The sequence below is a fragment of the Raphanus sativus genome, chromosome 6, assembly GCF_000801105.2.
Source record: "Raphanus sativus cultivar WK10039 chromosome 6, ASM80110v3, whole genome shotgun sequence".
NCBI lineage: Eukaryota > Viridiplantae > Streptophyta > Magnoliopsida > Brassicales > Brassicaceae > Raphanus > Raphanus sativus.
Window position 1 is genome coordinate 4,125,568 of NC_079516.1, and position 26,564 is coordinate 4,152,131.

General features: G+C 37.4%; 6 protein-coding genes and 1 non-coding gene across 12 annotated transcripts; 2 read left to right on the forward strand and 5 right to left on the reverse strand.

Moving 5' to 3' along the window:
- Positions 1-932: 932 nt before the first annotated feature.
- Positions 933-5,298, reverse strand: LOC130496924 (uncharacterized). Of its 5 annotated transcripts, none has more exons than XM_056989614.1 (9): positions 5,059-5,298; positions 4,705-4,794; positions 4,042-4,175; positions 3,224-3,960; positions 1,993-3,149; positions 1,815-1,897; positions 1,538-1,707; positions 1,335-1,464; positions 933-1,243 (listed from the first exon to the last, which is right to left on the reverse strand). In XM_056989614.1, the coding sequence occupies exons 1-9, from the start codon at positions 5,138-5,140 to the stop codon at positions 1,154-1,156; spliced, it is 2,673 nt and encodes an 890-aa protein (XP_056845594.1). In that variant the 5' UTR covers positions 5,141-5,298; the 3' UTR covers positions 933-1,153. The 5 variants fall into 5 exon arrangements, with proteins under 5 accessions (XP_056845594.1, XP_056845595.1, XP_056845598.1 ...); XM_056989615.1 differs by having other exon boundaries at positions 4,349-4,794; positions 5,059-5,117; XM_056989618.1 differs by lacking the exon at positions 5,059-5,298 and adding an exon at positions 4,349-4,474.
- Positions 5,299-7,712: 2,414 nt separating this feature from the next.
- Positions 7,713-9,960, reverse strand: LOC108813309 (uncharacterized). Its single transcript, XM_018585836.2, has 6 exons — positions 9,766-9,960; positions 9,032-9,513; positions 8,674-8,818; positions 8,467-8,559; positions 8,277-8,364; positions 7,713-8,202 (listed from the first exon to the last, which is right to left on the reverse strand). The coding sequence occupies exons 1-6, from the start codon at positions 9,825-9,827 to the stop codon at positions 7,924-7,926; spliced, it is 1,149 nt and encodes a 382-aa protein (XP_018441338.1). The 5' UTR covers positions 9,828-9,960; the 3' UTR covers positions 7,713-7,923.
- A 146-nt stretch (positions 9,961-10,106) lies between these two features.
- On the reverse strand, positions 10,107-13,173 carry LOC108813308 (protein DNA-DAMAGE INDUCIBLE 1). The gene is made up of 15 exons (XM_018585835.2): positions 13,024-13,173; positions 12,803-12,835; positions 12,534-12,664; positions 12,317-12,428; positions 12,102-12,218; positions 11,912-11,977; positions 11,672-11,734; positions 11,537-11,581; positions 11,368-11,429; positions 11,176-11,269; positions 10,981-11,073; positions 10,815-10,884; positions 10,640-10,710; positions 10,468-10,539; positions 10,107-10,374 (listed from the first exon to the last, which is right to left on the reverse strand). The coding sequence occupies exons 1-15, from the start codon at positions 13,087-13,089 to the stop codon at positions 10,246-10,248; spliced, it is 1,224 nt and encodes a 407-aa protein (XP_018441337.1). The 5' UTR covers positions 13,090-13,173; the 3' UTR covers positions 10,107-10,245.
- Positions 13,174-15,451: 2,278 nt separating this feature from the next.
- Positions 15,452-16,271, reverse strand: LOC108806130 (chaperone protein dnaJ 11, chloroplastic). Its single transcript, XM_018578162.2, has one exon. It carries the CDS (start codon positions 16,119-16,121, stop codon positions 15,639-15,641), a length of 483 nt encoding a protein of 160 aa, XP_018433664.2. The 5' UTR covers positions 16,122-16,271; the 3' UTR covers positions 15,452-15,638.
- A 3,291-nt stretch (positions 16,272-19,562) lies between these two features.
- LOC108812372 (vacuolar cation/proton exchanger 2) lies at positions 19,563-22,929 on the forward strand. 2 transcript variants are annotated; one of them, XM_018584619.2, is made up of 13 exons: positions 19,563-19,923; positions 20,216-20,322; positions 20,406-20,642; positions 20,713-20,780; positions 20,874-20,902; positions 20,987-21,183; positions 21,347-21,559; positions 21,639-21,761; positions 21,838-21,954; positions 22,040-22,093; positions 22,173-22,289; positions 22,377-22,470; positions 22,553-22,929. In XM_018584619.2, the coding sequence occupies exons 2-13, from the start codon at positions 20,278-20,280 to the stop codon at positions 22,564-22,566; spliced, it is 1,308 nt and encodes a 435-aa protein (XP_018440121.1). In that variant the 5' UTR covers positions 19,563-19,923; positions 20,216-20,277; the 3' UTR covers positions 22,567-22,929. The 2 variants fall into 2 exon arrangements, with proteins under 2 accessions (XP_018440121.1, XP_018440120.1); XM_018584618.2 differs by having other exon boundaries at positions 19,565-19,923; positions 21,627-21,761.
- Positions 22,930-23,152: 223 nt separating this feature from the next.
- On the forward strand, positions 23,153-23,224 carry TRNAD-GUC (transfer RNA aspartic acid (anticodon GUC)). Its single transcript has one exon. It is a non-coding gene; the product is annotated as a tRNA-Asp (tRNA).
- A 400-nt stretch (positions 23,225-23,624) lies between these two features.
- Positions 23,625-25,497, reverse strand: LOC108812373 (WPP domain-interacting protein 3). Its single transcript, XM_018584620.2, has 3 exons — positions 25,333-25,497; positions 24,447-25,186; positions 23,625-24,268 (listed from the first exon to the last, which is right to left on the reverse strand). The coding sequence occupies exons 2-3, from the start codon at positions 25,165-25,167 to the stop codon at positions 23,790-23,792; spliced, it is 1,200 nt and encodes a 399-aa protein (XP_018440122.1). The 5' UTR covers positions 25,168-25,186; positions 25,333-25,497; the 3' UTR covers positions 23,625-23,789.
- Positions 25,498-26,564: the final 1,067 nt, after the last annotated feature.

Consider the following 26,564-nt stretch of genomic DNA (forward strand, 5'->3'; position numbering starts at 1 on the left):
CTTAGCCAACAATGTTGATTTTGTTGTCTATAATTTTAGCATCCAAATGTTAGTTTAGCCTGAGTTGAAAGTATTAAGAAAGTTGAACTGTTTGGAACTCTTACATGTAAATGTGACTATCAATTATTGAGTAACAATTGATTGTAACTTGTACTTTATGTAAAAGACCTTGTTTATTACAGTCACAGAGTCAAAAATCATTTTGTCTTCAAGGCCCAAAATAGTTCCAGTAAATCCCATCGTATTAGTAAAGCCCAAAATAATCAAACACAAAAGAAAGTTACTGTTTCCTTCATCTGAAAATGGCATATCTAGTCTCTTTTAGATTGTAGATAGGAAAATCACTATTTTTAGTTGCACATTAATTTAATTTTTAATACCAAAACTTTTTCAACTCTTTAAACCTCTATAATTCCATTCTTGACTTTTTTTAGAGGTCTCTCTATTTGTAAGAAGGTAGAGAAACAATTAAACGAAGAAAGAACAGAAAGAGAAGCAAAAGAAAGTAATGGAAGGAAAAGAGAAAGAAGAAGCCAACAGAGTGATGTTGATGAAGACCAAACATAAGGAGTCAGACCAAGATAAGACAAGAAGCTTACAACATGTCTCCACGTGCACAGGTGGTGGTGTTGGCTCGATGGCGGGTATGGGAAAGTCATCGAGCTTGAAGCTAAACTGTTTATGTGCACAAACCACACAACCTGGCTCCTTCAGGTGCCTTTATGCCACGTTGTATATCCATTCCCTCTAACCTTTCCATGTTGGCAGGAGCAGGCTCTAACTCTTAAATGATATATAATGTTGTTTCTTTTCAATTCAAACTTTATTAGACACTAATGCGTTTGTGTACATATAAATCGTGAGATAGGCTTTGGCTTTCTTTTCATTTTTTGCACAAATGAATTAAATTTGTAACTTACAAGTTTGTAAGGTTTGAGCATTGAGAAACTAAGATTAGCGTCTGCATTGGGGAATGTTAAATCGTTATACAGTATTTCCTAATAGAAAGATTTTGTCTCCAACAAATGAGACATGTAACACGTTGTGCTCTGTAATAGATTTACATGAAGATGAGAGAATCTAAGAAACAAATGTATTCTAGAAATGTAAGTAATAGTACAAAACTTTGGGTGAAGATAACAGATAAAGAGACTCAGGTGTTGGAAGTGGGTCGTGTCCAAGAGGTCTCAGATGTAACTGTATTCCCATAGTAAGTTTTCTTGGTAGATTCGTCCCAATAAGCCTGCCAGAGAGAGAGATGATAAAGTGAGTTTGAGAATGTCTTTAGCAAAACAAAACGCTACTGAAATGGCTAATGAGCTTAATAAAGATACCTGCCATCCCGAGGGAAGATGTGCTGAGAGTTTGGTCAGATCAGGTTTTTGTTGCTCGTCTTCTTTCTTCTTAGGCTCATCATCACCTTCACGTCTCCCTCGTTCTTTCCTCCTTTTTACTTTCTCACGCCTAAAAATCATATCATCAATGTTAACCACATCATGTCAACTAAATGAAGTTTGCATTACGAAGAGGAACTCACCAGTCACCACCGAGTGGTTGGAAGTTAGCATTGTCTTTAGCCTCTCCACTCGCAATCTGTCGTGACTTCCATTCTTCTATTTCTCGTCGTCTTTTTCTATCTAGGATCCCGTAATTATCTTCTTCTTCCTCTTCTTCACTATCGTTTAGCTCCTCTTTCGCAGCTTTCCACTGATGAGCACAAAGTGAAGAGACATTGAAAGTTTTGTATTTAACAGAATTTTAAGGAAAAGGGAGTGTGTGACTGTGAGGAGGTTTTCAAGAGATAAACAACGTACCTTGTCCACCAAACTAGAAACCTTTTTGTTTGACCTCAATGTGGATGTAGTAGCAACAACTGTCCGCTTTTTAGGCCGTTTCACTGTTACCAAAAGCCAATGACAAAAACTCAGACCACGCTCAAACTATGAATGCGATTAGAGAAGAACAATAAGATGAGTCGATAGATCATGATACCTTTAGATTGACCCTTCGCTAATACAGACGCTCCACCTGTACCATCTGTGGATTGTGTAGCAGAGCTCAAAGATGCTGTTTCGGCAGAGTCATTGGATTTAGAGCTAGGTTCTACAGCTTTAGAAGAATCGCTTGGGATGTTGTAGTTAATAGAACCAACTCCACCGTGATTCAGTGTTGTCTCTGCAGAGACAGGAAACAGCGGAGCTACGCTATTGAGATTGTAATAAGCTTCAACAGGAGCAACTTCACTTGTACCGGGAACAGTTTCATAGTAATATGCCGACTGGGGCAGGGAGACTTGAGATCCGTCGACATGGCCATAGAACTGAGTGTTAGGAGCAACAGCGTTAGTAATGTATTGGTAACTGGACTCTGGATAGGATAAGTTGTATTGAGCAGCATAATCAGTAGGTTGCTGAATGTAAGATTGAGGTACGGTGTAGGGTACTCCCACAGAGTCACTAGACAAGGGTGGTGGAGGGACATGATCATTTTCAAGAGGTGGTGGTGGAGGAACTGGTTCACTAAAACTATCAGGCGGTGGTGGCGGAACATCTTCAATCTCAGAAGGCGGTGGTGGAACCCATTCTTCCCCCGGAGGTGGTGGAACATCTGCGTGAAGATTGGATGGCTCTGTCTGACTGAACATCTTACTATCGGAAGGAGGCACTGGAACTGGTTCTTCAACCTCCATATCCACATCCATGTCAACATCTTCCACAACTGAGGAGCCTACCTTCTGAATCTCATCTAAAGTAGTAACGTTATCAGACTGCTCAGCTGGATTGCTTTGGGAGTAAGTGGGAGATCCATCGCCACCACTCGCATCAGCTGATTCATCTGAATGAAGAGTTTTTCCAGACTGAGCTAACTCTCCTTCTTCAACACTGTCCTGAGTTTCATCAGTTACCAGCTTTTCTTTGGGAGAGCTCTTGTCAGTCTCTGCGATTCCATCCATTACTGCAGATTTTGCAAGCTCGTAAATCTCATCGTTAACGGCGTCTTCAAGACGCTTGAGTTCTTTCTCAGTGTGGAGCCAAAAAGAAACTAAAGGCGAGGTATCATTTAAGAGCGCCTTTACATCAGAATGTCTCACTTCAAGCTCCAGTATGAACTTTGATATCTGCTCATTGCTGTGAAAGTTCCCATGAGACCTATATTTTTTTAGAAAATTAGAGAATCATATTTCAAATAAGATAAACAAACATGGGAAAACAAGAATGCTTACTTCTTCAGAGACCTCAGCTTCTCCAGTAAACCTTCGGTTTGGCTCAACAGGCGAGAAGGGAGGTCAGTAGTCGCTCCTTGATCAACAGTAGCCTGCACATGATCTGATACTCCTGGCCCTGTAAGCTCCTCGTGACATGGTTGGTAATTAACAGCAGTATCTATCTGACATTCAACTTGATGACCATCATTCCCTAAGCTTTTGGCATAACGATCTTCACTTTTGCTTCTTTCACCCAGCTCAGCTGTTAGGGAGGTCGAACCATCAGTTCCTGTGTACATATTTTCCATGGGTTGCTGCAAATAGGTTGGTTCAACACCAGAAATCAAGTTGTACGCGTCTGTAACCATATGCCCAGAATCATTGTATCCAGTCCCATATGCCGTAGCAGTTTGAGTCAAAACCGCAGGAACTTCCCAAGAAGTTTCACCAGTTAGTGTGTTCCAGTAGTAATACTGATTGCTCTCCTCATGCAAAATCATCTTCCACTGCGAAGTAACATCCGTGGGAGCGGGAGCATGATACTCTAAAGACACGGTGCCAGATGCTTGAACTGAAGGATTTGTCTGCTTGTTTAGTCCATCAAAGGCTGTCGAGTTACTCGCTGCGACATAACCACTTCCCCCTTCCGCCTTAAAATAAGAAGCAGAAGAATCCTCCCCTGTTTGTTGTCGGTCAACCATCTGCATAGTCGTGTCTGCACCAGATTTGACATTTGTATCTTTGTGTGCTTCAACCTGGTTTAAATAAAATTAATCAGGACTAACAGAGATAACATCAGTAAAGCCGATATATATATAGAAGTTAATAATTGTTACCTGCTCATTTTTATTGGCTAAAGAAGTATCGACAGCAGCATCACCTGCCTTCTCCTTATCCTCCTCCTCCTCTTCTTCTACCTCCTCATCACTATATTGTCCAAGTAAAAGTAAAGGGTTCTCTGTTTTCTTCCCTGAAAATAAAAAAGACTAAAGCGTCAAAACATTGGAATCCCCACTATATACATAACTAGCCTTTAGTTATGTAAATTGACATTCTTTTAGAAAAGAAAAGCTATATGCAATTTTAGGTTATATTGAAAAAAAAGGATGAAGAATAGCGTCTGGGGAAGGATTTATCAGCGACCTGTCACAATAAAATGACAAAGCCGAGTCAGTTTACGTATTGCACGCCAAAACAGCCAGAGACATACAAACCGCTAGGAGCTATATCCAGAAGAAGAAAGTTCCCATAAAGCTAGTAAGCTTGAAGCTGCAAAAAATAGAGTAACTCATTCATAATATCAATGTGGCCTGGCTGGCTTGAACTGATGTCATACGATGTCCCCAACACCACAGCCACTCTCTACTCTCTGAGAACATTTTTTGGGGGAGGGGCAAAGAACATAACATGTGTTTGGAACACAAATAAGAACACTCCCAATTAAGATGTGGAGCGTTGCTACATATAGCTGAAGTGAAGATCTAGCTGATGGAACCCACCTGAAGACGAAGGTGACTTAGGTAACTCATTAGGCTCTGTTTTTTTCTTCTCAACTCCATCACAACGCACATCTGAGCCACCCAAATCTCCTGCACAAAAAAAAATACATCAAAAAGAGAGATAACTACAATACTATATCGGGAAACTCCTACAGTATCTATAAATAGTTAATCCAATCCCTAATATTCATTAACTAGCTTCAATTTTCTTCAATTCATAAACAAGATCGAATCCCTAAATAAACCATTCTAACTAAATTCAAATCCTTTTACCAAAAAAGATACTCCTTGGTGTTGTTCCAAACGACCCAGTAGATTAAAATCAATCGAAAAAGAGCTGAAAACGAAGCATACCAGAGGGTTCCGCGAAGAGATCAAGCTTGACACGACGACTCGTGTTATTAGCGGCGAAGCGCCGCTCTTTTCTCTTCCCCATCAGATTTTCTACTCTCCCTACGGACCCTGTAGCCCTTCGTTTTCAAGCGGAAAAAGAATACACAGAGGAAGGCTTCTCTCTCGCGTGTCTCAGTCAGAGAAGTGCCAAGAAGTTGCGTAAAAAGAAGAAGAAGAGGCGAGTTTGCCCAAGACGTTGTGCCGTTTTGTTTTTTTTTATCGGGGTTGATTTGTGATTCACGCCGTTTAGGGGTTTGCGAAAAAATACCCATTCCATTAACACACCTTTTTGTGTTAGATTTACCCACATCCAGTTGAGTCAATTTCGGCCCGGCCCATTAACAGTCGAAAAAAAATATTAGGAAAGGACAGTTTGTAATGTATTGTCTAAACTAGAACTTAGAACTTGTCCGGTCCAAATATCTCTTTGTTGTTCTATTTAATTTTGTTTAGTTTTGGTTAGTAGGACAAAAAAACATTATCCAGTATTCAAATGCAAATGTATTTGCAATTGTGTCATGACCAATTTTGCAAATATAATTGTGTAGATTATAAATAAGATAAAATTTAACATGGAAAATTTTGTCTCCGGCGGAATGTCCTTGTTGTAGAATGTATACATTCCCGATGTTAACGAGATAGATTGACTCATACTGATAATAGTTTGTAGAAGATAATGATTTATTCATTTAATTTCATTCAATATATGCCACATCTGATTAACTACTACTCCCTCCGTTTCATATTATAAGTAGTTTAAGGAAAATTTATTTATTTCAAAATATAAGTAGTTTTCATTATTTTATGCAACTTTTACTTTTATTAATATAGTGTGTCCAATCAAATAATATAGACTTATTTATGATTGGTTTAAATATATTTAATTTATATACCAAATGTTATTTTAAAAATAAATAATATATTTCTTAATCTTTGTGCATTCAACTAAAACTACTTACATAAAAAATAGAAGGAGTATAAAATTGTTTGACAATAATTTGCTGAGCTTTCATATCCATAACTAGAAAATATATAGATTTGATGGACCACACTGTCCATCAAATCTAGAAAGATGAAGAAACTTTTGATGTGAGAGGTGATTGGTAGAGAGAATACGTATTTATAATGGCTTGTGGATATCTATCTATTCAGTTACTAAAACTGAGAGTTTCTTGGAAACGTATATTTGACTAAGGATCAATACGCTGATCAACTTGGATAAGTATAGATAATAATTAATACTTCTAATTTGTAGTGTTTTTAGCGATTATATACCTTATTTTCGACTAGTTTCAATATAAATCAATTTAAAATATAATATTTTATGTCTATGATAACTTTTTTTTAAAAACAACATCCTCAAGATATATGTGATAGTGAATGTCCCAAGCGTCATAGCACGCATATGTACGCTTCCGGGGGAGACAAGAGGTAGAGAGAGAGGGAGCATAAGGGCAACCAAATATCTTACAAATAGTAATAATTTTTTTAATGTTGTCTGCATAAGTCAAAATCTTATGCTAGTTGATTTTAGTTTCACTATATATGATTTAGTGTACACTTTTTGTTCACAATATACCATAGATTCCTTATTAAAAATGTTGATGATGTGTAATTTTTGACAAGGTTTACAAGACTTTGCAAAAACGTGAAGTCAAAGTAAAGTTTGTCAAATACTTAAACATTATTGTGAATTTCTACTAGCAATACATCAGTTCCCACATCCTGGGGCTGATTCTTCAAAACAATAGTGTATCTTGCCTGCAACAGAAACAAGGCTTCTCAAAGCTTCATCGCAAGAAAAAGTATTTTGTTTCCATGCGAATTTTATTTCTTCATTCTCTTATCCAAGATTAATAACATGATCAGCGATTTTCTTTTTGAAAAAGAAATAAAATAATTTACTAGTATTATGAAACATTCTTTTGAAAACCATAAAACAAAATTTTATTGTTGTCACTATAACTTTGTCCATTTCAAAAGTATGAGAACAAATTTGGAAGTGTTCAGATATTTTAAGGTGTAAAATAAATTGTAACACAAAAATGTGTTTTTTTCATGTTTCCATGCGAAATCTTTAAGCTTGTATATTTAATTGACGAAGATATTTGATGAGAATAATTTTTTTACAAAGTTTAAATCTTCATTAAAGACATATAACAACTTAATAAAAATAAAATCATAGTTAAATAAACGAAGATATCAAATTTATAGTATGTTTCTATCACATCTAATTGAATCAATTTAACTATGCCTATTAGATATCAAGCCGATTAATCATTTAAGTCTTGGTTATAAAAATTTCGCAGTATTTTTTCTGATAAACTATTAGAATTTTATTGATAGCATAAAGAGTTTACAAGATATAAACACAACTTAATCTAAATATATAAAGTTAATATTTTTGATGAAAGAGTAGAGAATAACCATTTTCTTTACGGAAACCTTATAGACTAATAATAATATAAATTTGCTATGATCATCTTTCACATATTTTTCATTGCATATCACCTTTTTAACAAAATCTCAAAAATGCAGTTTGCATTACTTTTTTATAAATAAAACTAATTTAAAATTTGTTGTTAATGTATTTAGACCTTGTCTTCTCATTGAAATTTAGAAAAAAAAAACGATGATTTCATTAAAATTCTTTGAGCTCATATATAAATGCTAACCCTGAGTGGATGAAACTTACATAAATGAATTTATTGACTGTAAAAACTGTGGGCTAAACTTCACTCGAACATAAACTGGGAAGAAATTCAAAACAACTAGAAAAACCTAGGGACCAAAACCATAAAGATGTAGAAAAAATGATCTTTAGACTCAGGACAGTGGAGATTCTAGCCTCTTGATAAGCTGAGAGACAACACCCCAGTTGAATCCCCTGTACTGAAGCCACCGTATAACTCTAGCTTTACGATTTTCTACAGGCAAGTCTCTGCCTTGGAGCCACCGCTTTGACGCCTGAACATAGAGCTGATCCATCGCTTCCTTGGACATCCCGTGACTAACTTCTGTTTCTTTGCATTGGTTGTCTTTCTCAAAAACAAGCTTTATGGCCGCATCTGAATCTTCGTTGCTTACGCCTTTCTTAAACAATGCCTGGTCCACATTTAAAGTACCCACTTTGCTTAAGTATCTATGTGATTGTAACTATGTGAATGGCAAAAACTTACTTGCTTGATCCGTCTAGGTCCCCAACTTAAGGAAGACCATCTAGACCGTGTGAATGCTTCCGCGTAGAAGTTATCATTGATGAAACCTCTAATAACACACAAAACAAAAACAAAAAAAGGTTCAAGTAAATCAGTAAAGTGGATAGAGATCCTTAACTGAAAAAAAAACGAAACAGAGAGGAATCTTTACCGGTGCTGAAAGTCATTGATCACACTGTCAACGATTTCAAGAGGATATTTCTTTCCAATGAGCTTCTTCTTCAGCTCAGATGCTGTATATGCTCTGAGGCCATTGCAGAAAATAAAAAAAAAGTAAGAAGATAGAAACAATACACTTTAAACTGAAGCAGCTACTACTACTATAGAAAAAATCAAAGGGTGAAGTGAAAGACAGAACCTTAAACCAAGATAACGAATAGCCATGTTCTCTGCCTCTTGGGTTTCTTTGCTACTCTTGGCAGTCTCAGCATCCATATATCGCTTGATTTCATCATAAGCTTGTTTCGTCGTTGATCTATCATCCTCACTGCTCTCTTCCAACTCTGCAAAGAAATACAGAAATGTAGGTCCCATTAGGCATGATTTCAGAGATGATAGTGAAATCTAATTAAATAGTAATTTAGGATAGATTGATTAATAATAGTAATATATTTTTGAACAATATAGAAGACTTCCCAGTGATGTAAACGTTACTCTCAATAAATAAGAAACTGAAGTACCAAAAACAGAGGCTTATGTAATAATAATAATAATACCTTCCCCAGAATCATCACAAGACACATTCCTGAACGTTCCAGCATCGTTTTTACCCTGCGGGTGAGAATACGTACCAGCTCCACCCTCTCTTGTAAAGTCACCTTTAGGTCCCTCGGGTACACAATGATCCCATCTACCAGCAGACATACCCTTCTCCAAACTCATAGTAATACCTTCATTAGAGCCATCAAAAGACACATCCATGTAACTACCTCCAGCATCGTTTCTGTCTTGCAGATCCATATACAAGTCCTCCTCCTTAGCCTCTTTCGTGTTACCCTTGGCTTTAATAGACTCCGATACACTACGATCCCATCTACTAGCATTTACACTCTTCTCAGAGCTATCAAGAGGCTTAGATGTCACTTGTTCACTAATCTCCCGAGACTTCTTGGGAACATACCTACTGAGTCCAGAGGAATTGTAATCCCGCTTCTCTGATGAACACAAGATTCTTGGCGTCACAGAGTGTCTCTTCATCCTACAAGTGAAAGGCTGAGGATTTTCAACTACGTTCTTGCTTTATATAGAAACGTATATGTATGTCCTCATTGGTAACAAGTTCAAAACAATCAGTACTAAAATAAAATAAAAAACGTGAAGAAGATAGAAAAGCTTGTCCATTTCCCAAAACCCAGTGCTACCCACGACTTAAATTCTATCAAAGTCTCAAACTTTTCTTGAAACGAAGCCCAATCAAAGATGGATCATAAGAAGAGAAAGAAGGACTAACCATGGGATCACGAGCACGCGGTGTTGAATGCCAATCGATAACCTAAACCCTAGTTTCAACATCTCCCCTTATTAGAGAGAAGAATCTCAGAGAACGGCTAAAAACCCTGATGCTAGCTACTTTTTGTGTAATCAAATTCTATCGGCTAGAAACTAGAATGCGCGTGCGTGTGGGATGATGAAACTGCTGCTAATGTGCGCCTGATTATCTCAACCCCTTTTTTTTCACGTGGGTCCCGCCACAACCATGATACTAATCGAATTAAAGATAGTCTGCTTGCCTTACTCGACAGCATAAAACAACTGGAGGGAGGATGTCTCTTGAACACATGGTCTAAGAGATGGTACACAATTGCTATGTTTTGTAAAGAAGAGGTAATAAGATACAAATAATAAAGGCAGTTTGAAAAGACTCTCTTTATAAAATCACAGTTTGTTTGGTGTTTTGGTTTATGGGACAATTTTATTTCTCTAATAATCTTCAGCCGCCAAAGAGAAACCCAGCAGCTTGTTCTTCGTTTCCTTCAAACAATCTCAGAGCTTGTACCACTGCTTCTCTCGAGAAGCCTAACTCCACAAGCTTCGCAATCTTCGCTTCAAATTCAGGTCCCTGCGGGTTACATTATGAAAATGATTACCAAAGACTGCAAAGTAATAGAGAGAGAAGTGAGGCTTAAACTTTCAACACTGCTTTTTTTTTAACCTCTGATCTTGAAGGTTGATTCGCTGGGCTCGCAACTGTGTTACTACTCTTCTCTGTAAACCCTGAAGGAACCTATAGGGACCAAAAACAATTTAATAATAACAACTTCTTTCCAACTATATTAGTTCATCAAAACACAAAGATAATGAGCAAAATGCAAAGTTTTTATTACCGCTGCTCCAGAGCTAGATGCTTGATTCGGAACACCACCTTCATCAAGGAATCGAGAAGGGAGGTCTTTCTCTGAAGGAAGTAAAAGCGTTCTTTTTCAGGTTAACTGAATCTAAAGATAAACAAAAATAAAAAAAAAGGGTTCAAGACTGAGATGGTAGGTAGAGAGAACTAGCCTTGCAAAAAGGGAACCGAGACCTCTCCTCCTCCAACAGTCAGGACGTTATCCTTCAAATCAATAGTGCACTACATACAGATAACCAGAGAGAGAGAGAGAAACAGATTAACATTTGGTTGAAAACACATAGATTAAATTCAAAAATCAAATGATGGAGATGTTACCTGATGCTTACGCAGCATATCGAGGCCAAAAAGGAACTCCATGTTAGGTGAGTCCAGCACTATGAATGAACACGGGTAAAAGTTTTTTCCAATCTGCAAGTTATGAAGATATTCAATTTATTTTGCAAAGATCTTTATAACAAAGGGGATGATAACATACATCATTACAAGGAAAAACAATTTGTCCTGTTTTACCTTGATTGGAGCGACATGAATGCGGCCTAATATCTCTGTTTGGCCAACACCCTGAGCAATACCTTTATACCGTTGATCCATGAGTCTCAGCAATCTGAAAGTAACCCCATTCAAACAAGATTCATGAGTTATTCTCCCATCATTCTATATAGTAAAAGTAAGTACCAGAACAAAAGAAGCTGCAAGAGTTACCCGCATCTCTCAGCACAACTCTTGGATATGATTGTAGATTGAGCACCACTATCAACAAAAGCCTGGAGATGGTTTCAAATATAAGCTTAGAAACATACAAACGATCTATAACCAGGAAACGATAGATAGGAAGCAAAGGAGAGGTTTATTCTGGTAGCGGAATTGTTACCTTTAGAGGTATACCATTGACCTCCATATCCACATACAGCATTATCTAAGGAAATGAGAAAAAAAAAAAATCAAGAGTGCTTACAATATAGTTAAGGAATTTCAGAAGCATTAAAATAAACCAGAGCATACATACCACCCTAGCAAAACCTTCGGGATTATGTTCAAGGGCAGCTTCCCAGTTCTCATCAATTCCTTTCTGCTCAAGATAGCACCAAAAGGTCAGGAATGATACGAAAAGATAACAAGCTAATTAGGGATAACACAAGAACCAAACATAAGTGAATGTTCGCAACAAGGAATCACAAAAGACTTATTTGCAACTACAGACATATAATAGAGTTCAGTACATGAAACTTAAGTAAGAAAAGTTAACCTGACGAATTGCAGCTTCGATTTTTTTCTGTGCTTCAACATCGAAAGGATCTGCATACAAAAGGGCCTGCAAGGTGGGGGAATACATAAGCAGCATTCTTTGATAGTGGTAACTCAATGTGTCTGAAAACTGAGACGCTAGCAACTTTATAAAAGCTAGTTTTCCCTGAAACTAAAAACGAAAGGCTTACGAGTTCCTCCTCCTTCTGACGCTGCACCACAGATCGCTGTTGATGCCGTGAACGCAAAACATCCTGTAACTTGTTTAAATCGCTTCCAGAGATAACTTGTGCAAGCTCAGGATCCGTCTACAATTCAGAACATCAAAGCCAAGGTAACTAACTAACAGATGCCAAGTAACAATAACTCTCAAGCTAAAGTTATAGTAACTAGGATCAAGCCAGACCTGGAATAACTGTCCCATAATATTAGAATCACCCCGAATGTGTTGCTGAAAAGCTGCAGGGTTGGAAGCTGACCCATCAGGATTCATACCCAAATCATTCCCCGCCGCACTACTGAGATCACACATGCATATAAAACAAAAACCAAGGGTAGGTAACTCTACATTGAATAAAAAAAAAATATTCAAAATAGAGTATAGGTTCAATCTAGCGTTGTACCCAGAAGAGGCGTTGGAGACCATCATCATCAATAAATCATCGTCCTTTACACCCAATGCACTCAATTTATCAGAGTTCCTCATCTCGTTTCCATTATACAAGAGCTGCTGCTGCTGAATCGGAACACTCGCCTGCTCATTGATACAAACACACACAAAACTAGCTTTTTAAGTTCCAAAAACCTCTTAAAAACCCTAACTTTCAGCAGAATTCAGACTTTTTATTCTCAGAATAACAATAAACAAGAGAGATCTGAGATCATCGCTTACCTCAACTTCGAGCAGGGCTTTAACATTCTCAACCTACAGAGAAAACCCACCCCAAAAAAAACACTAATGATCAACAAAAGGGTCGATTAATCAAGGAAGAAGAAGAAGCTAAACAAACACAAGATCCTTCATCGATCAATTCGAGATGAGTGCATTGTGATATTTTTTAAGAATCGAAGAATCAGGAAAGCTAGGGTTTATGAGATGGAGAAAAGACTTACGGTTTCGTGTGAATCGACGTCAAGGGTAATGATTTGTTCGCCGGCGGTCATCACAGTGATCCTCATCTTTGTTAAAATCGTAGTCTCGTACTCCTCTTTTGTTAGTATCTCTCTGGCTTCACAATTGGGTTTCCTTGTTAGATTACTTAACGAAGTCAACACACTGACCCTAAACCCGCTTTTGGAGCAAGAGGCTCTACCCGAAGTTGGTCGAATCCCGAAAGTACCCCTGAGTCGTTTTAGTTTGTTAGTTGGACTTGTGGATTTACCCGCCCGACCGTTTATATTTCTTTTTTCAATTTACAGATATACTGATTTGACATTTGAGATAAAGTTTCTTTCTTTTTCCGCTAATCCATAGTACTTTTTCATAATAAGTAACCCCTGTGATCCATTAACCACTCCGCAAATTTTGTAAACTGTTATAAGCCGTTTACGGTTTACCCGTTGCGAGAATATTACTTTTGTAGTCATCGAGAATCTTTACTTTAGTGTAGTAGATAAGAATAAGAATTATTTTATATTTTTATAATTGATAAAAAAAAACTAATGGAGTAGTGCTATAGACTTATCAGGCATCTTTTTATATTTTTTATACTTTTTAACTTTTTCTTTGCTCAAAAGCTGCGAACACTGCATTAAACGTAAAAGAATGATAACACTACGAATTAGAGACGTTACGAAGTTTGATTGAATTGTAGCTAAAATAAAATAAATAAAAACTGATTAACGAAACATTAGAATACACAAAGGAATCAATACTGTAGAAAAGATTTTTTTTTTTTAAAAGAAGAATCGCAGTTTATCTAGTTAATGACCGGCGGGAGGTGAGAAACCGTAACCGCGACGGCCAACGCCTCCTCCTCCGCAGGCAAATCTCCGATCGCAATCGAGATGGACGGAATCGTGGATCTTGTGGAAACCATCCTTGAAAACTCCGAATCCGAATAGAAACCCAATCGTGATCACCACCAGAATCAAACACGTGCACAGCATGCAGATCCTTCCACAACACATCTCTCTTTTCCGCTTTGTAACGAAAGATTGTCGCCGGAGATTACGAGATATTCCTCTTCGATTTAGGCTTTAAGACAAGAGAGAATGTTTGTTGGTTTTGTTGGCGAGAAATTGTGTGTGTGGGGACGTTACGGCTTTATTTACTTGCTTTTAAAGCTAAATCAGAATCACTAAACTAATTTCACAACGGTCTCCTTAGCTAAGTTTGACTAGGAAAAAAAAAAAAAGTTTGACTAGGATTCTATATTGGGCCACGTTTGAGGCCCATTAGTTATTACAAAAACATGAGGCCCAATAAAGGAAACAAAACTGCAGGGGGTCAACTATAAATTATTTACAAAAGCATCCTCATAATGTTGATAAACACACGATGACAACTCCAAAGTCTAAAGTAGTTCTCTTCCTTTGTCTCACTTTCAAGTCATCTCACCTCTCTCTCTCTCTCTGTGAGCTGTGACTTTTGTCATTGCTGCAGCAGCTAGCCTCCTGTAAGCTTGCTTGGATGACGGATGTGGTTGCAGCCATTAATTAACCCATCAGACCAGATGGCAGCAGTCCACGGTCGCCCTATCTTTGAGCAAGTCTATTAGATTCTCTGCACCATTACCGAAATGCATCAGGCAGAAACGTTCTACCGTCAGACTTATAATGGAGGTCATCAACTCTATGCTAATGGGCTGCAAATGATATACAGTCTCTTCTCCTTTTCATCCACATATTGTTCGTTTCTGTTGCTTATATGAAAACGAAAACATTGGAAGACAGCAATCACTACTATTTTCGGCCCTTTTTTCTTTGGTTTGAATTTTGTATTTTGAGTCTTCTTTTAAATGTAAACTGTCATTGTTTCATATACGTTATTGTCTTCTTCAAGAAGATCTTATCTAAGTACCAAATCAGTGTTTGGATTTATGTAACTAAAGAGATGGTTTTGGCTTTTTTTCTTCACGGATTGAAATGTGACTACTACTTTTTGTCTTTAGCAACTACAGTTTCATGTAAGAACGCAGGCACGACGTATTGGTTTTCTTTTTATGCTGTTTACAGTGTATATGTACTTATGTTAACAACAAATTTGATGATAAAAATCTAATATCAAATGTTTCATTGAAGTTATTCGGTTGTGGTTGCAAGAAAGTATTCTAGTTTCAGACCATGGTGGACCAAGTAATTTTTCAGAAAGAAACCAAAAATTTTAAAGAAAAGCATCTCTCGATATACTAAAACCAAACAGTAAACCGTTTGACTAAATATCTTTCAAATCGCCTATAGTTTTAAGATTCATTAAAAAAAATTCAACTTGTTCTAATCCGTCGGCAGAAAACTTCTTCAGTTTTCTTTCTTTTTTTTTGAAAAGAGCCTTTAACTTCTTCGGTTCTTCGTATGCCTGAAGAACGAAAAATAAATAAAGGAGAAAACAAAAATAATATACATCTCTATATTCATAATTTATGTTAAACAAAGTTAAAGCTAATGGACTGATAAAACTTATCTTTCCCCTTAATTTTCCAATATACACGACAATGGAAAACAAAAAAAAAAGGGGAAAATGAAGTAAAAAAAAAAGATGTTGCAAAATCATCACATGAAAACCTAAATCACCAACACTGATCCGTCTCCCATCTCCGGGTCGTCGCATACGCCCGACCCGTCCGGCCCATAGCTCCAGCGTGCACACGCCTCCTTCGCGCTCCCAGCGTCGAATCGTAGATCGCTCTCGTCGTCGGATCCGCAAGCGTCGCGTAAGCTCTGTGGATCTCCATGAAATCTCTTCCGTCCGCCGATTCCACCGACGCGGCGTCGGGATGGTAAACCTTCGCCAGGCTCCGGTACGCCGTCTTGATCTCCGGCAAGGACGCCGTCTCGTCGACTCTCAGGAGCTCGTAGAGGCTCGACCACGCTCGCCGGCGAGCGGTTTCTGTTACGGCTGGCTCTGCGTTGAGAGTCTGCGACGAAGCTTTGAACGAGCTGGGAAACCGCGCGTTTCCGCGGTGTGATCTGGTTGGCTTCGGCTGAGTAAGGCTGGTTCCCTGGGAGAAGCGGAGGGGGTTACCGGCGAAATTAACTAAAATTCCGGACATTTGCGTAATTAATGTAAAACCGAAGGAGCTAATTCGAAAGAAACCGTAGAATTTGAAGACACAGATAGAGAGAGAGAGAGTTCGTAAGATAATGTAGACAAGAACCACAAGGTGAGAGGAGGATTGAGATATGACCCCTTTATACAAAGCGAGAGCCCCAAAAGATTTTTTTTCTTGTGTGGTTTCATTATTATTTTATTTAATTAAAATAAAACAAAAACTATTATTACTTTATTTATGCGATAATGGTTTTAGAATCCGGTTATATTTATTTTTGGATTTAGTAAAAAGTAGAGAAATTGCTAAGGGTTCCTTTAAACTTTCTTTGGGGATTTAATAAAATCCACTGTCATACATGTAAGTTTTAAATGTAGATGGGTTTGTAAAAAGTTATGGGGTTGATGTGGAAATAAAGTGATTAAGAAGGAGCGAAAATCAAGGAAAAAGAAAGGTATAAACCCGTGGGAAGGGAGTGTGCAGTCACCAGTTTTGTGAAAATTCTATGGTACGATGACGTGTCATCCAGTTCAAAGGATTGGCCTTCTAGAACACCTTTTGTTCGGCTCGGCTCACATTATTTGATCGGCTCACTATGATTGTAATGATGACATGTCAATGATATAGCTGTATATATATTTTTTTTTGTATTATATGATTAGAGAATTGTTAATGTGAGTATTAGTACATGTTTTATGAAATTAAATCTGGTTATTCAATGAAAAGGATGTAGTTTTTGAACAGTCAACTCTAACCATTATTTAAATGTGACAATAATGTTTGTTATGTTTAACAATGCCACCATATCGCTGATTATAATATTTGTAGAATAATATATCCAGTTCCAAAAACAAAACCAAAAATGTGCTTCCAGAAGAAATCTTTCCAGCAAATCAACGGCTGAGAATAAAAAGCAAAACACAGTATCTTTTACAACAAAGAAAAATAAACGCGTCGACATATAAATATCAACGCATTTGATTCTAGAAGCTTTTTCTTGTCTTTGTCTACCAAACTATTCTTTATTGCGTTTATAAATATTTAGGGTTGGATTAGTGTTCAGAAAAAGAGACCCGCTTCTAGGATGAGATCTCTATTCTTTTCGATGAGACTCTCCGGTAGAAGGGGTGGTGACGATGAAGTTGGATGCGGATCCACTGCATGCCAAAAAGGTGATCCGGTGAAGCGCCGTTTGGTCAATGGTGGTTTTTAGCCGGAATGATTTGGCCGAAAGGACCCTTTATCTCCAATATTGTTGTTGGTGGTGGGTTGTCGTCGGCGTGTTGACGGAGACGGGATTCTCCGATTGGATCCAGTGGATGACGGGAACTGGTGACCGGAAGTCTTCACCGGCGTTTTCTTGGTTTCGGTGTGATGTCGATGACGCATGGTTCGTTCGTCGGAGATGAAGGACACGTGGAGCGCTTCGCATCGTTTTCGGACGTGTGGTGGTGGGTGGCACCGCTTCAATTCTAATTGGGCTTGTAGACCCTTTTTTTTACTCTGCTTTTCGGGCTTGTTAATCTTTTCGTGCTTTTGGGCTCTGTGTTTGTTCGGTTGGTGTATGTTCGGTTGGGCTTGTTCTTTTTAGACTTGCTTTTGTATAATAAAATTTTCAAGACGGCAAAAAAAAAAGTGTTCAGAAAAAGAGACAAAAGTGTCTCGCAAGAATATGTCGGTTGGGCCACGGGGATGGACAGGTCTTCTAGAAGAAATCGAACCCAAAAACACAACGCATATACAAATTACAATATGATTTTGTCCGTAACACACTCCTTAATCATTGTTTTTTTTTGTGACGGGCTTACTCCTTAGTCATTGTTCTGTGTTTAGTATAAACGATTGATTATTTTAGCTTCTTACTTACAATTTACAAATTATCATCCACTGCTGATTAGATGTTACAACAGAAGTTGTAAGAAATGTATTTACTTTGTCAACGCAAATGTTTTTGTGTGGAAAAATGATAATGAAAACTAACCATCTTTTAGTAAAAAAATAAAAGTAGATATGGCCTGTAAATTGTATATTTTTTAAAGTAAATTGTAGTTGATAGCAATCGGCATAGATTAACTATTTTATTAGTATCTGAATAATGGGAGTTGCCCTTTGTTAGTTACTTTTGCATATGACTCATTCTCAATGAGTAATCGTAGTTGTTCAAAAAAAAAAAAGATTCACTCTCAATAAGCATAAGCTTCTAGATGAGTGTGACTGATACAAATAATAAGCAAAGCATACTATAGTGGTAAAATTTAAATGGATGAGTGGAATTCAACTGTGTTGGTTATTTAACGTCTATACTTTTTAGTTTTTACAACAATAGCAAAATGATGAAGGTTTGATTATTATAATGGTCAATCCTTTAATTGTGTAATTTATGTGGGGGCTACTACTTCTTTTGGAGGACTCGGTGGGGGAGTCGTGTCTCGTGTGTTTCTTTTTACTATTGTTGTAAAAAGTATAGACGTTAACTTTTTTTCAAAAAAACATGAAGATTAACAAATTATAATTCTGTTACTACCATTCCTTCTTTCATGTAGATAGTTTATTAATTATAGTCATTTAGTACGTGGATATGGTGTTGGCTGTAGCAACTCTAAGTTGATAATCATATTCTTGCGAGGTCATTGATTCGAGTGCCAGTTAAGATATGTAGATTAGTGTTTTGGCTTATTTTGATAAAATAATTAAACAAGAAGTAACAACGTAGCTGAACAAACCAATAACAATGTGTATGATAGAGAGACAAGTCGGTATGAAGCTAGCTGGCAGGCCATGTGCTTAACTGAAAAGTACTCAACTTCGTTACAAGTTAAGTTTTATGCTCAATCAAACTATTCTAATTATGCGATTCTTCAAATCCGTAATCAATTGGGAATTTTAAATTACTGGGGGAATTGGGCTAAATCGTAGTGAGGCAGGTATATCGAGTCCACTCCAGTTCAAACATTTTGGCAAAGAATCGGTTCCCTAACTCTCATGGTGATTGACTATGTCAACCACGACATCAATCTAATGGGCCAATTTGGGTCAAATCTACTGTTTGGCCCACTGGGGGTTTCAATTGAGGTCACATCTTTGAGAGTTGACCTATTGGCATGATTTCACTCGTTTTTTTCTTTTTTGCTTAAATGACTTCACTCGTTGCTTAGTTTTTCTTTTTAATTACCCTTAAGATACTATTATTTATTTTGTACTATAAGTTGAAAATTAGTTGAAAAGGAGCGTTGAGTTTGAAAATTGGTAACAGATACAAAAACAATTTATTGATATGGAGTATTTTTTTGTTGTTGTTCGAAAGCAATTTATTACTACAAGATTTATTTCCGACATTCGCGGGGTTATAGATAGACAAATAGGCTGGATTTCTCGAGGGGAAATGGGAACTGTCGTAAAAGTCTAAAACGGCGCCGTTGTTTATGCCTTCTTCTACGTTAGAAAAAAAAAGAGAATAATAGGAGAGAACAAAAGTTGCTCAAAAAAAAAAAAAGAGAGAACAAAAAAAAAAACTTCGTTTTCTTCAAAACTGATGAAAGATTTCAATTTTTTTTAAAAAAAATTCAACGCAGAACGAAACTTCCTCGCTAGTGCTCTTCTACTAGCATCTGAGATCTAAAGGACTTCCATGGACTACTATATTACTACTCCATCTCTTGAAACCGCCACTTGACTTCTCCTTTCTCTTCACCAGATCACAACAAGAAGAGGAAGAATACTAGAGAAAACCCTCAAAGTCAGTTTCTTATCAGAGGATCTGGTTTCTTGCTACTTCTCTGTCTGACCCCTCCGTTGCCTGTGCAAGGTTAAAGTTTGTTTTCTTTTTTTTTTTTTTTGGTCAACGTTAAAGTTTGTTTTCTTAAAACCAAGTTTCTGTCTGTTTTCGGATTCATGGAGTTTCTATTTAGTTAGAAAAGTTCATGGAGTTTCTATTTAGTTAGAAAAGTATCATTCTTTTTGGCAAGTTTACTCAGTAAAGTGCTGTGCTTTTAGTATATAAGGGAAGTGACAAGTGTCTATATATCCCCACAAGACTCTTACCTTAATTCTATTTAGTTACAAACTTCAGATCTCACACAAGAAGTTTCTTTACACAGGTTGCATCAGAACCAGACGCTGTTTTGTTTATTCCATGTTCCGGTAGCACGGCACGGAGGGTATGAGTCATTCTAAAGTCCCAACTCTTATTCAAGCACATGTTGAAGTAAGTTTCACACCAACATAACAACACTCATTTTGATTTTTTTTTTTTTTTTGGATTGCCAAAGATTTTTATAATGTAAACAGATGGGGTCGGTTGATGAAGCTGAGCACAAAAGCCAAGATGCCAACAAGCAAACTAAAGAAGCTTCTTTGATGGAGCAAGGTTCGCTTTCTCCAAGTTTCCCTCAACACACCACCACTAAGTCACCAAAGAACACCGTCCCTAAGAGCATCAAGATCGTTATCTTTTCTAACAAACTCAATCTGTTACTACCTTTCGGTCCTCTAGCTATATTGGTCCACTACTTGATAGACAGTAAGGTGAGTGTACTAATACTACTAGTTTCATCTCGCTTGTCTAAGTGTTAAGACTCTCTTTTGCCTGGCTCAGGGGTGGGTGTTTTTACTAAGCTTAATAGGTATTACACCATTGGCTGAGCGTCTAGGATATGCCACAGAGTAAGCATACAACTTAAAAACCATATCATCATCATCATTCTGTTTTTGTGAGAGAGACTTATGTGTTAAAGTGTTGGCTTTATTTGAAAACAGGCAACTAGCTTTTTACACTGGCCCCACTGGTATGAACTTGCTTCCTCTTCTGAAAACATTCAGTTTCTATTTTATTTCTTTTTTTTTTTGACATGTTACAAATTTTGCAACAGTTGGAGGACTCCTAAACGCTACGTTCGGGAACGTGACAGAACTGATCATATCTATCTTCGCTTTGAAAAACGGGATGATACGTGTCGTTCAGCTGACTCTGTTGGGATCCATTCTCTCCAACATGTTGCTTGTGCTTGGCTGCGCTTTCTTCTGCGGTGGGCTTGTGTTTCACCAGAAAGACCAAGTCTTTGACAAGGTTAGTAGTGTCTATAGCTTCTTTGTATCATTTTTTTTTTTTTGAATTATACAGAGATATCATGGCCGTACAGAAGTAGTCTAGTCTACGTGGTAGACTAGTCACGTTGCCACGTGTCGGTCGCTTTTGTTTTATTGCTATTGTTTCTTTCTTGTGCATACAGGGACTGGCGGTTGTTAATTCAGGATTGCTTTTGATGGCTGTAATGGGGATACTGTTCCCTGCTGTTCTTCACTACACGCATAGTGAGGTTCATGCCGGATCATCGGAGCTGGCCTTGTCGAGGTTTAGCAGTTGCATAATGCTTATAGCCTATGCTGCTTACCTTTTCTTCCAGTTGAAGAGCCAGTCTAGTTCTTACAGCCCTCTTGAAGAGGTTTGTTTGTCTTGTCTGCCACCAGTAGTTGATTCCTTTGTTCAAAACATTGACATATGTGATGTAGGAAACAAATCAGAACGAGGAAACTTCTGATGAAGATGAAGAACCTGAGATCTCAAAGTTGGAATCTATCATATGGCTATCAATCTTGACTGCTTGGGTCTCTCTTCTCTCTGGCTATCTGGTTGATGCCATAGAGGTAGTAATCAACTTGGCCCTATTTGCTAGAGTATTTTGCTTGACAATCACCACAACATGTAACTGTTTTATCTCAGGGTGCATCGGTGTCTTGGAACATACCAATAGCTTTTATAAGTGTCATTTTGCTTCCAATTGTTGGGAACGCAGCGGAGCATGCAGGGGCTATCATGTTTGCCATGAAAGATAAACTGGTAGGCAGAGTTTGTAACATCTATAGATAGACTTATTCATCATTCTCAGTTTGTCTTGAGACACTTGTTTTTAAAACCTCTACAGGATTTGTCATTGGGGGTGGCTATTGGTTCCTCTATCCAGATTTCAATGTTTGCGGTATGTAACATGAACATACATTGCAAAAGCGCTAACAAGGCTTGTTGGATAATCTCTGTTGATGTTTTGATACGGTTAGGTCCCGTTCTGTGTGGTGATTGGATGGGTGATGGGTGAACAGATGGACCTTAATTTCCAGCTTTTTGAGACGGCGATGCTATTCATCACCGTTATAGTAGTAGCTTTCTTTATCCAGGTGGGTAAAAAGATGTTCATTGAAGGCTTGCATTGAACCAATAACTGATGGATGGATGGATCTCTCTGTATGTACATATATATGCAGGAAGGGACATCGAATTACTTCAAAGGGTTGATGCTCATTCTTTGTTATTTGATAGTAGCTGCCAGTTTCTTTGTACACGAAGATCCTCAACAAGGTTAGTTGGTTGGTTCTCGTGATTGCATTTAACAAGAACAGTCTGATGCATGCTTTGTTCTTTTTTTTTGTTTGTGGGTTAGATGGAGGTATATAAGCCCAGTGGAAGAGTCTGGTGTTGAAGGAAGTTGGATCTTAATTTAAAAGCTGATGATCTTCAGGGACACGAAGTGTTGAGGAGATATCTTATAATATAAACCTTGATTCAAATTTGGTTCCCACAAACTTGAACCTGTTGGACGTTTTGAAAGTTTTGAAACGGAACAAAGTGAAGGTTTATAAATGAAAGACTCTTGATGATTTAGAAGGTTACAAGTTTTGTTAATCTACAATGATTGAACATTTTGTTTCTTTCTTGTGCTATATACACCAGATACATGGCATTGCTGTTGATTTTTTATTCTCCATTTTGAGTGACAGTGAAAATTTGTTTGAAGATGAGATGGGGTTTGAAGAGTTATATTAACTGTTATTGTCTTTTGGCCAAAAAAAGGAACTTTCCAAGCCAATGTAGATTTTACAGGTGTAGGTTCTACAGACACATGATCCGGCAACCAGATGTATGACATTACATTACCACCTGATGTTATGTCAAACTCAGATATATGGTTGATTCTAAAAATTATTTCCAGCTGGGTTCGCATCTTAATAATTTACTTTATAGCACGAGACGAACAACAAGAGTCGTTGTAGTATAGTGGTAAGTATTCCCGCCTGTCACGCGGGTGACCCGGGTTCGATCCCCGGCAACGGCGCATCATTTTTTATTTCCTTTAATGGTTGGTCACCACGCATGTGCAAGGATAAAAGATGAGCTCATACAGCAACCGGTGAACTCAAAGATATAAATGATGTGTTGTGCAAATGCTAGTAATTAGTGTTTTGTTTTGTTTTGTTTATGTCTCCTCATGTCTGCTCTTCTAAAGGTTGGTTCAAGATGTGTGCAGAAAGAGCCGGTTCAGTGACTGGATTAAGACATTGTAGTGTGCCTCAACTGGACCCAGGTTCGAAGTTGGTTTGGGATGCAGGGATCATTATTGCTCTTGCTCTGTTTGGTGGCTGGTGAGTCTTGTCTTGTGTTTGTGGTTGCAGGAACTCAGAGTGTTAAAAATCCTTTAGGATATGGAGATGCTTTTAACTAAATTATAGTACCTCTTGATAATTACAATTCGATTAAAAAGCTTACATTACACATCTAATAAATTATTATTCATCCTTGTATTTTTATGCCCGAGCAAACTCAACTAGTCATTACAAACAATAACTGAAAACAAAAATGTTTGGTAAAAAACAACATGAACACCAACATGAACCGCTTTTTCAGGTTGGTATAACTAATCGTGAAGCAGGAGAGGATTGGTGGAGCAGTAACCGAAGTATAGAGACTAGCAAGATCAGCTGCGTCAAGAAATACAAACCGGACTTGCATGTTTTCCCTAACATGTTCCCACGGTTCGGTTCAGGATCTCGAGTCACAGAATGTTGTACCTTCTTCGGTTGTTCTTTGAGTACTTGTAGTGATGATGATGCACTCAGAGAACTCGTGAGCATCAAATGCTGGATTTCAGCTTCCATCTTTCTCTGGAAAATGCCTTCAAGTTCAGATTCGATCATCGAGTTTTCGAGTTCATGGATCTTGGCTTCCTTTGCATCCAGATCAGCTCTAGCTTCCTTGAGTTTGTGTTGGAGATGTTTTACCTTCTGCTTCAAGATCAGTACCTGTGATCCTGAATCAACTTCATCAATGTTCGAATGTTGTGGTATAGATTCCTTACTCAGCTCCTGGAAACTTTGAACCTCTGCAAAAATGTTTCACTCGCATAGTTAGTTTTCGGGTATATTACGCGTTTCCAACTTAAAACCAATCGGTGATCAGTGTATTGACCATATTGTCTCGTTGTGTGGGATACTTTATCTCTAATAAGTTTAGATACATCATTACATCATGTATTGAGAAGTATGGTTTTGTGTGCAAACCTTTCCAAAGGGCTTCCTGCAGAGCTGCAAGACATCTGATAGAATCTGCAATGTGATCCTTGTCTGCCGTCCAATAATGTTCGTTCTTCTTCTTATTATGACTCTCATCTCCATCTTCATCTTTTCCTCCGTTCTCGCTTCTGCTATATGTCTCAACTTGGTCCCTAGCTTGACCTTCTGCTATATGGTTCCCAGAGCCACTAGAAAACACAAAATCACTATCCGAATCTACTATGCGCTTTTCGCTTCCATTCTTGATGGTATCCCTCCCTTGGCTACCACCTGAAACAATCTTCCCTCCTCCTCCGCTATGCTCTTCACTCTTCTCAAAACCTTGGCCTACGTTAAACATAAAACCTGGAGCCGGACTAAATCCGTTGACTACACCTGGGAGAAGATGATGATGATGATGCACAGCCATATTCACAGATCCAACAGAGCATTCTTCGCTACCTTGTCTTGCTTCAACCGAAGACATGTCTACATGTTTAGAAGGAGGGTTCACAAGACCAGTCAAATTACGCTTCAGCAATTTACTACTACCATCGTCAACAGGCGCAGCAGCAGCTTCGTCTTTCACAGGAGTATCCCTCTTGATCCTTCTCCATTTCTTCAAACCGAAACCTTTTCTCGTCGAACTACCCGGAGATTCAACCTTTAAGCTGTCAACGCTGCTGGATCTTTGAGGTGATCCAATACCATTTACACTCTCTTTGTCCATAGTGATCTGTGATTCGTAGCTTTTAAGGAAAAAAAAAAACCAATCAAGACATCAGAAACAAAATCTGAATGCTTTAAGAATTGATTAGACGAACTATGATGAACCAAATGAGAGAAGCTGCTAATCAAATAAATTCAATTGAGATAAAGCGAAAGAGCTTATTACCACTAAGACAATCATTCAAAGAAGGCTTCCCTTAGACATCAATGGGGTCATACGACGGAGAAAGACGCCGACATTATTGAGGTTGAGTTTAAATTATTACCGGAAGCGATTCTTTTCTTTTCTTTTCTCTGCGTACTATTCGGAATAATAATTAAAGGAAACGAAATGATTTATTAGTGGACGAAGAAAAGGAAACAAAAATAAAACATATCTATCTTATTAAAACAGAAACATTCGGTTGGACCTAACATTTATTTTGTAAGTTTTTAAATTAAATACACCTTTATACTTTATAGTTAAACATACATTAAATCACTAATGTTCCTTTCTTTCTACTACTATCCATGTTTCCAAACAATATACTTATTTTTTTATAATACTATCAATGTTTTCAAACAATATACTTATTTCTTTATACTACTATCAATGTTTCCAAACAATATATTTTTTATACTACTATCAATGTTTCCAAATAATATAATAACTAATCTTAATGATTTTATATCTATCATTTTCTCTTTAAAATTTTGTAAAACGTCATAATTTCATAAATTGCAAAATAGTAAACTTTAAAATTTCGATTATAAGATTACAAATTATGAAACTTTTACAATTTAAATCCAATTAGATTACATATCGGTCATCCATTAGTTCAATCGGTTAGTCTCGGGTTTTAGTGATTTTTTAATATGAATATTTTAAAAACATAAATTGAATTGTCATATCTCCGGATTAACCGGTATAATCACAATCGGGTTGAATTTAAAAATACTGATTTAAATACAAAAATATTTTAAATACACACTCTTTAAAAATTACCAAAATATTTGTTAAATTATTAGTAAATTTTTTCATCGTAAAATATCCCGCGTTTCAAAAACGCGGGTCAAAATCTAGTTACTATTACAAAAAGAGAATAATGGATTCGATAGTGGTGGTGAAAGATGGTGCGAAGCACCCGTGGGATCCACATGACGTAAACCCCACTGCGGACAGCTGGATGATGTCCGATCTGGAACTGGAAGTACAACATTGTCGGAATTGTATAGTAAACGTGTAATATATGAGCCCATTGTAACTTCTTCAGGTCTCGTGTCTGAAGATATTGAATGTTGTATAGCGAGGGCCCAAATCACTGGCCCATATGGCCCACTATCAGAAAACAATCCAACAGAACAAATAAGATCTCTGCTTATTTCATGGAAGATTATGGATTCATTACATAAGATACA

Coding starts and splice junctions, on each gene's coding strand:
- LOC108813308 (XM_018585835.2), bottom strand. CDS start 13,089: ATGAGGATCACTGTGATGACCGCCGGCGAACAAATCATTACCCTTGAC. Junction 12,836..13,023: donor ACGTCGATTCACACGAAACC/GTAAGTCTTTTC, acceptor TTTTCTCTGTAG/GTTGAGAATGTTAAAGCCCT. Junction 10,885..10,980: donor ATATGCTGCGTAAGCATCAG/GTAACATCTCCA, acceptor ATCTGTATGTAG/TGCACTATTGATTTGAAGGA.
- LOC108812373 (XM_018584620.2), bottom strand. CDS start 25,167: ATGGACAAAGAGAGTGTAAATGGTATTGGATCACCTCAAAGATCCAGC. Junction 24,269..24,446: donor GCAGGAAGCCCTTTGGAAAG/GTTTGCACACAA, acceptor ACATTTTTGCAG/AGGTTCAAAGTTTCCAGGAG.
- LOC108806130 (XM_018578162.2), bottom strand. CDS start 16,121: ATGTCCGGAATTTTAGTTAATTTCGCCGGTAACCCCCTCCGCTTCTCC.
- LOC108812372 (XM_018584618.2), top strand. CDS start 20,278: ATGAGTCATTCTAAAGTCCCAACTCTTATTCAAGCACATGTTGAA. Junction 20,903..20,986: donor TTTTTACACTGGCCCCACTG/GTATGAACTTGC, acceptor ATTTTGCAACAG/TTGGAGGACTCCTAAACGCT. Junction 21,762..21,837: donor ATCTGGTTGATGCCATAGAG/GTAGTAATCAAC, acceptor GTTTTATCTCAG/GGTGCATCGGTGTCTTGGAA.
- LOC108813309 (XM_018585836.2), bottom strand. CDS start 9,827: ATGTTGAAACTAGGGTTTAGGTTATCGATTGGCATTCAACACCGCGTG. Junction 8,819..9,031: donor TTGTGATGATTCTGGGGAAG/GTATTATTATTA, acceptor ATTTCTTTGCAG/AGTTGGAAGAGAGCAGTGAG. Junction 8,203..8,276: donor GACCTAGACGGATCAAGCAA/GTAAGTTTTTGC, acceptor AATGTGGACCAG/GCATTGTTTAAGAAAGGCGT.
- LOC130496924 (XM_056989614.1), bottom strand. CDS start 5,140: ATGGGGAAGAGAAAAGAGCGGCGCTTCGCCGCTAATAACACGAGTCGT. Junction 4,176..4,704: donor TAAGTCACCTTCGTCTTCAG/GTGGGTTCCATC, acceptor TTTTATTTTCAG/GGAAGAAAACAGAGAACCCT. Junction 1,708..1,814: donor TTTCTAGTTTGGTGGACAAG/GTACGTTGTTTA, acceptor TGTGCTCATCAG/TGGAAAGCTGCGAAAGAGGA.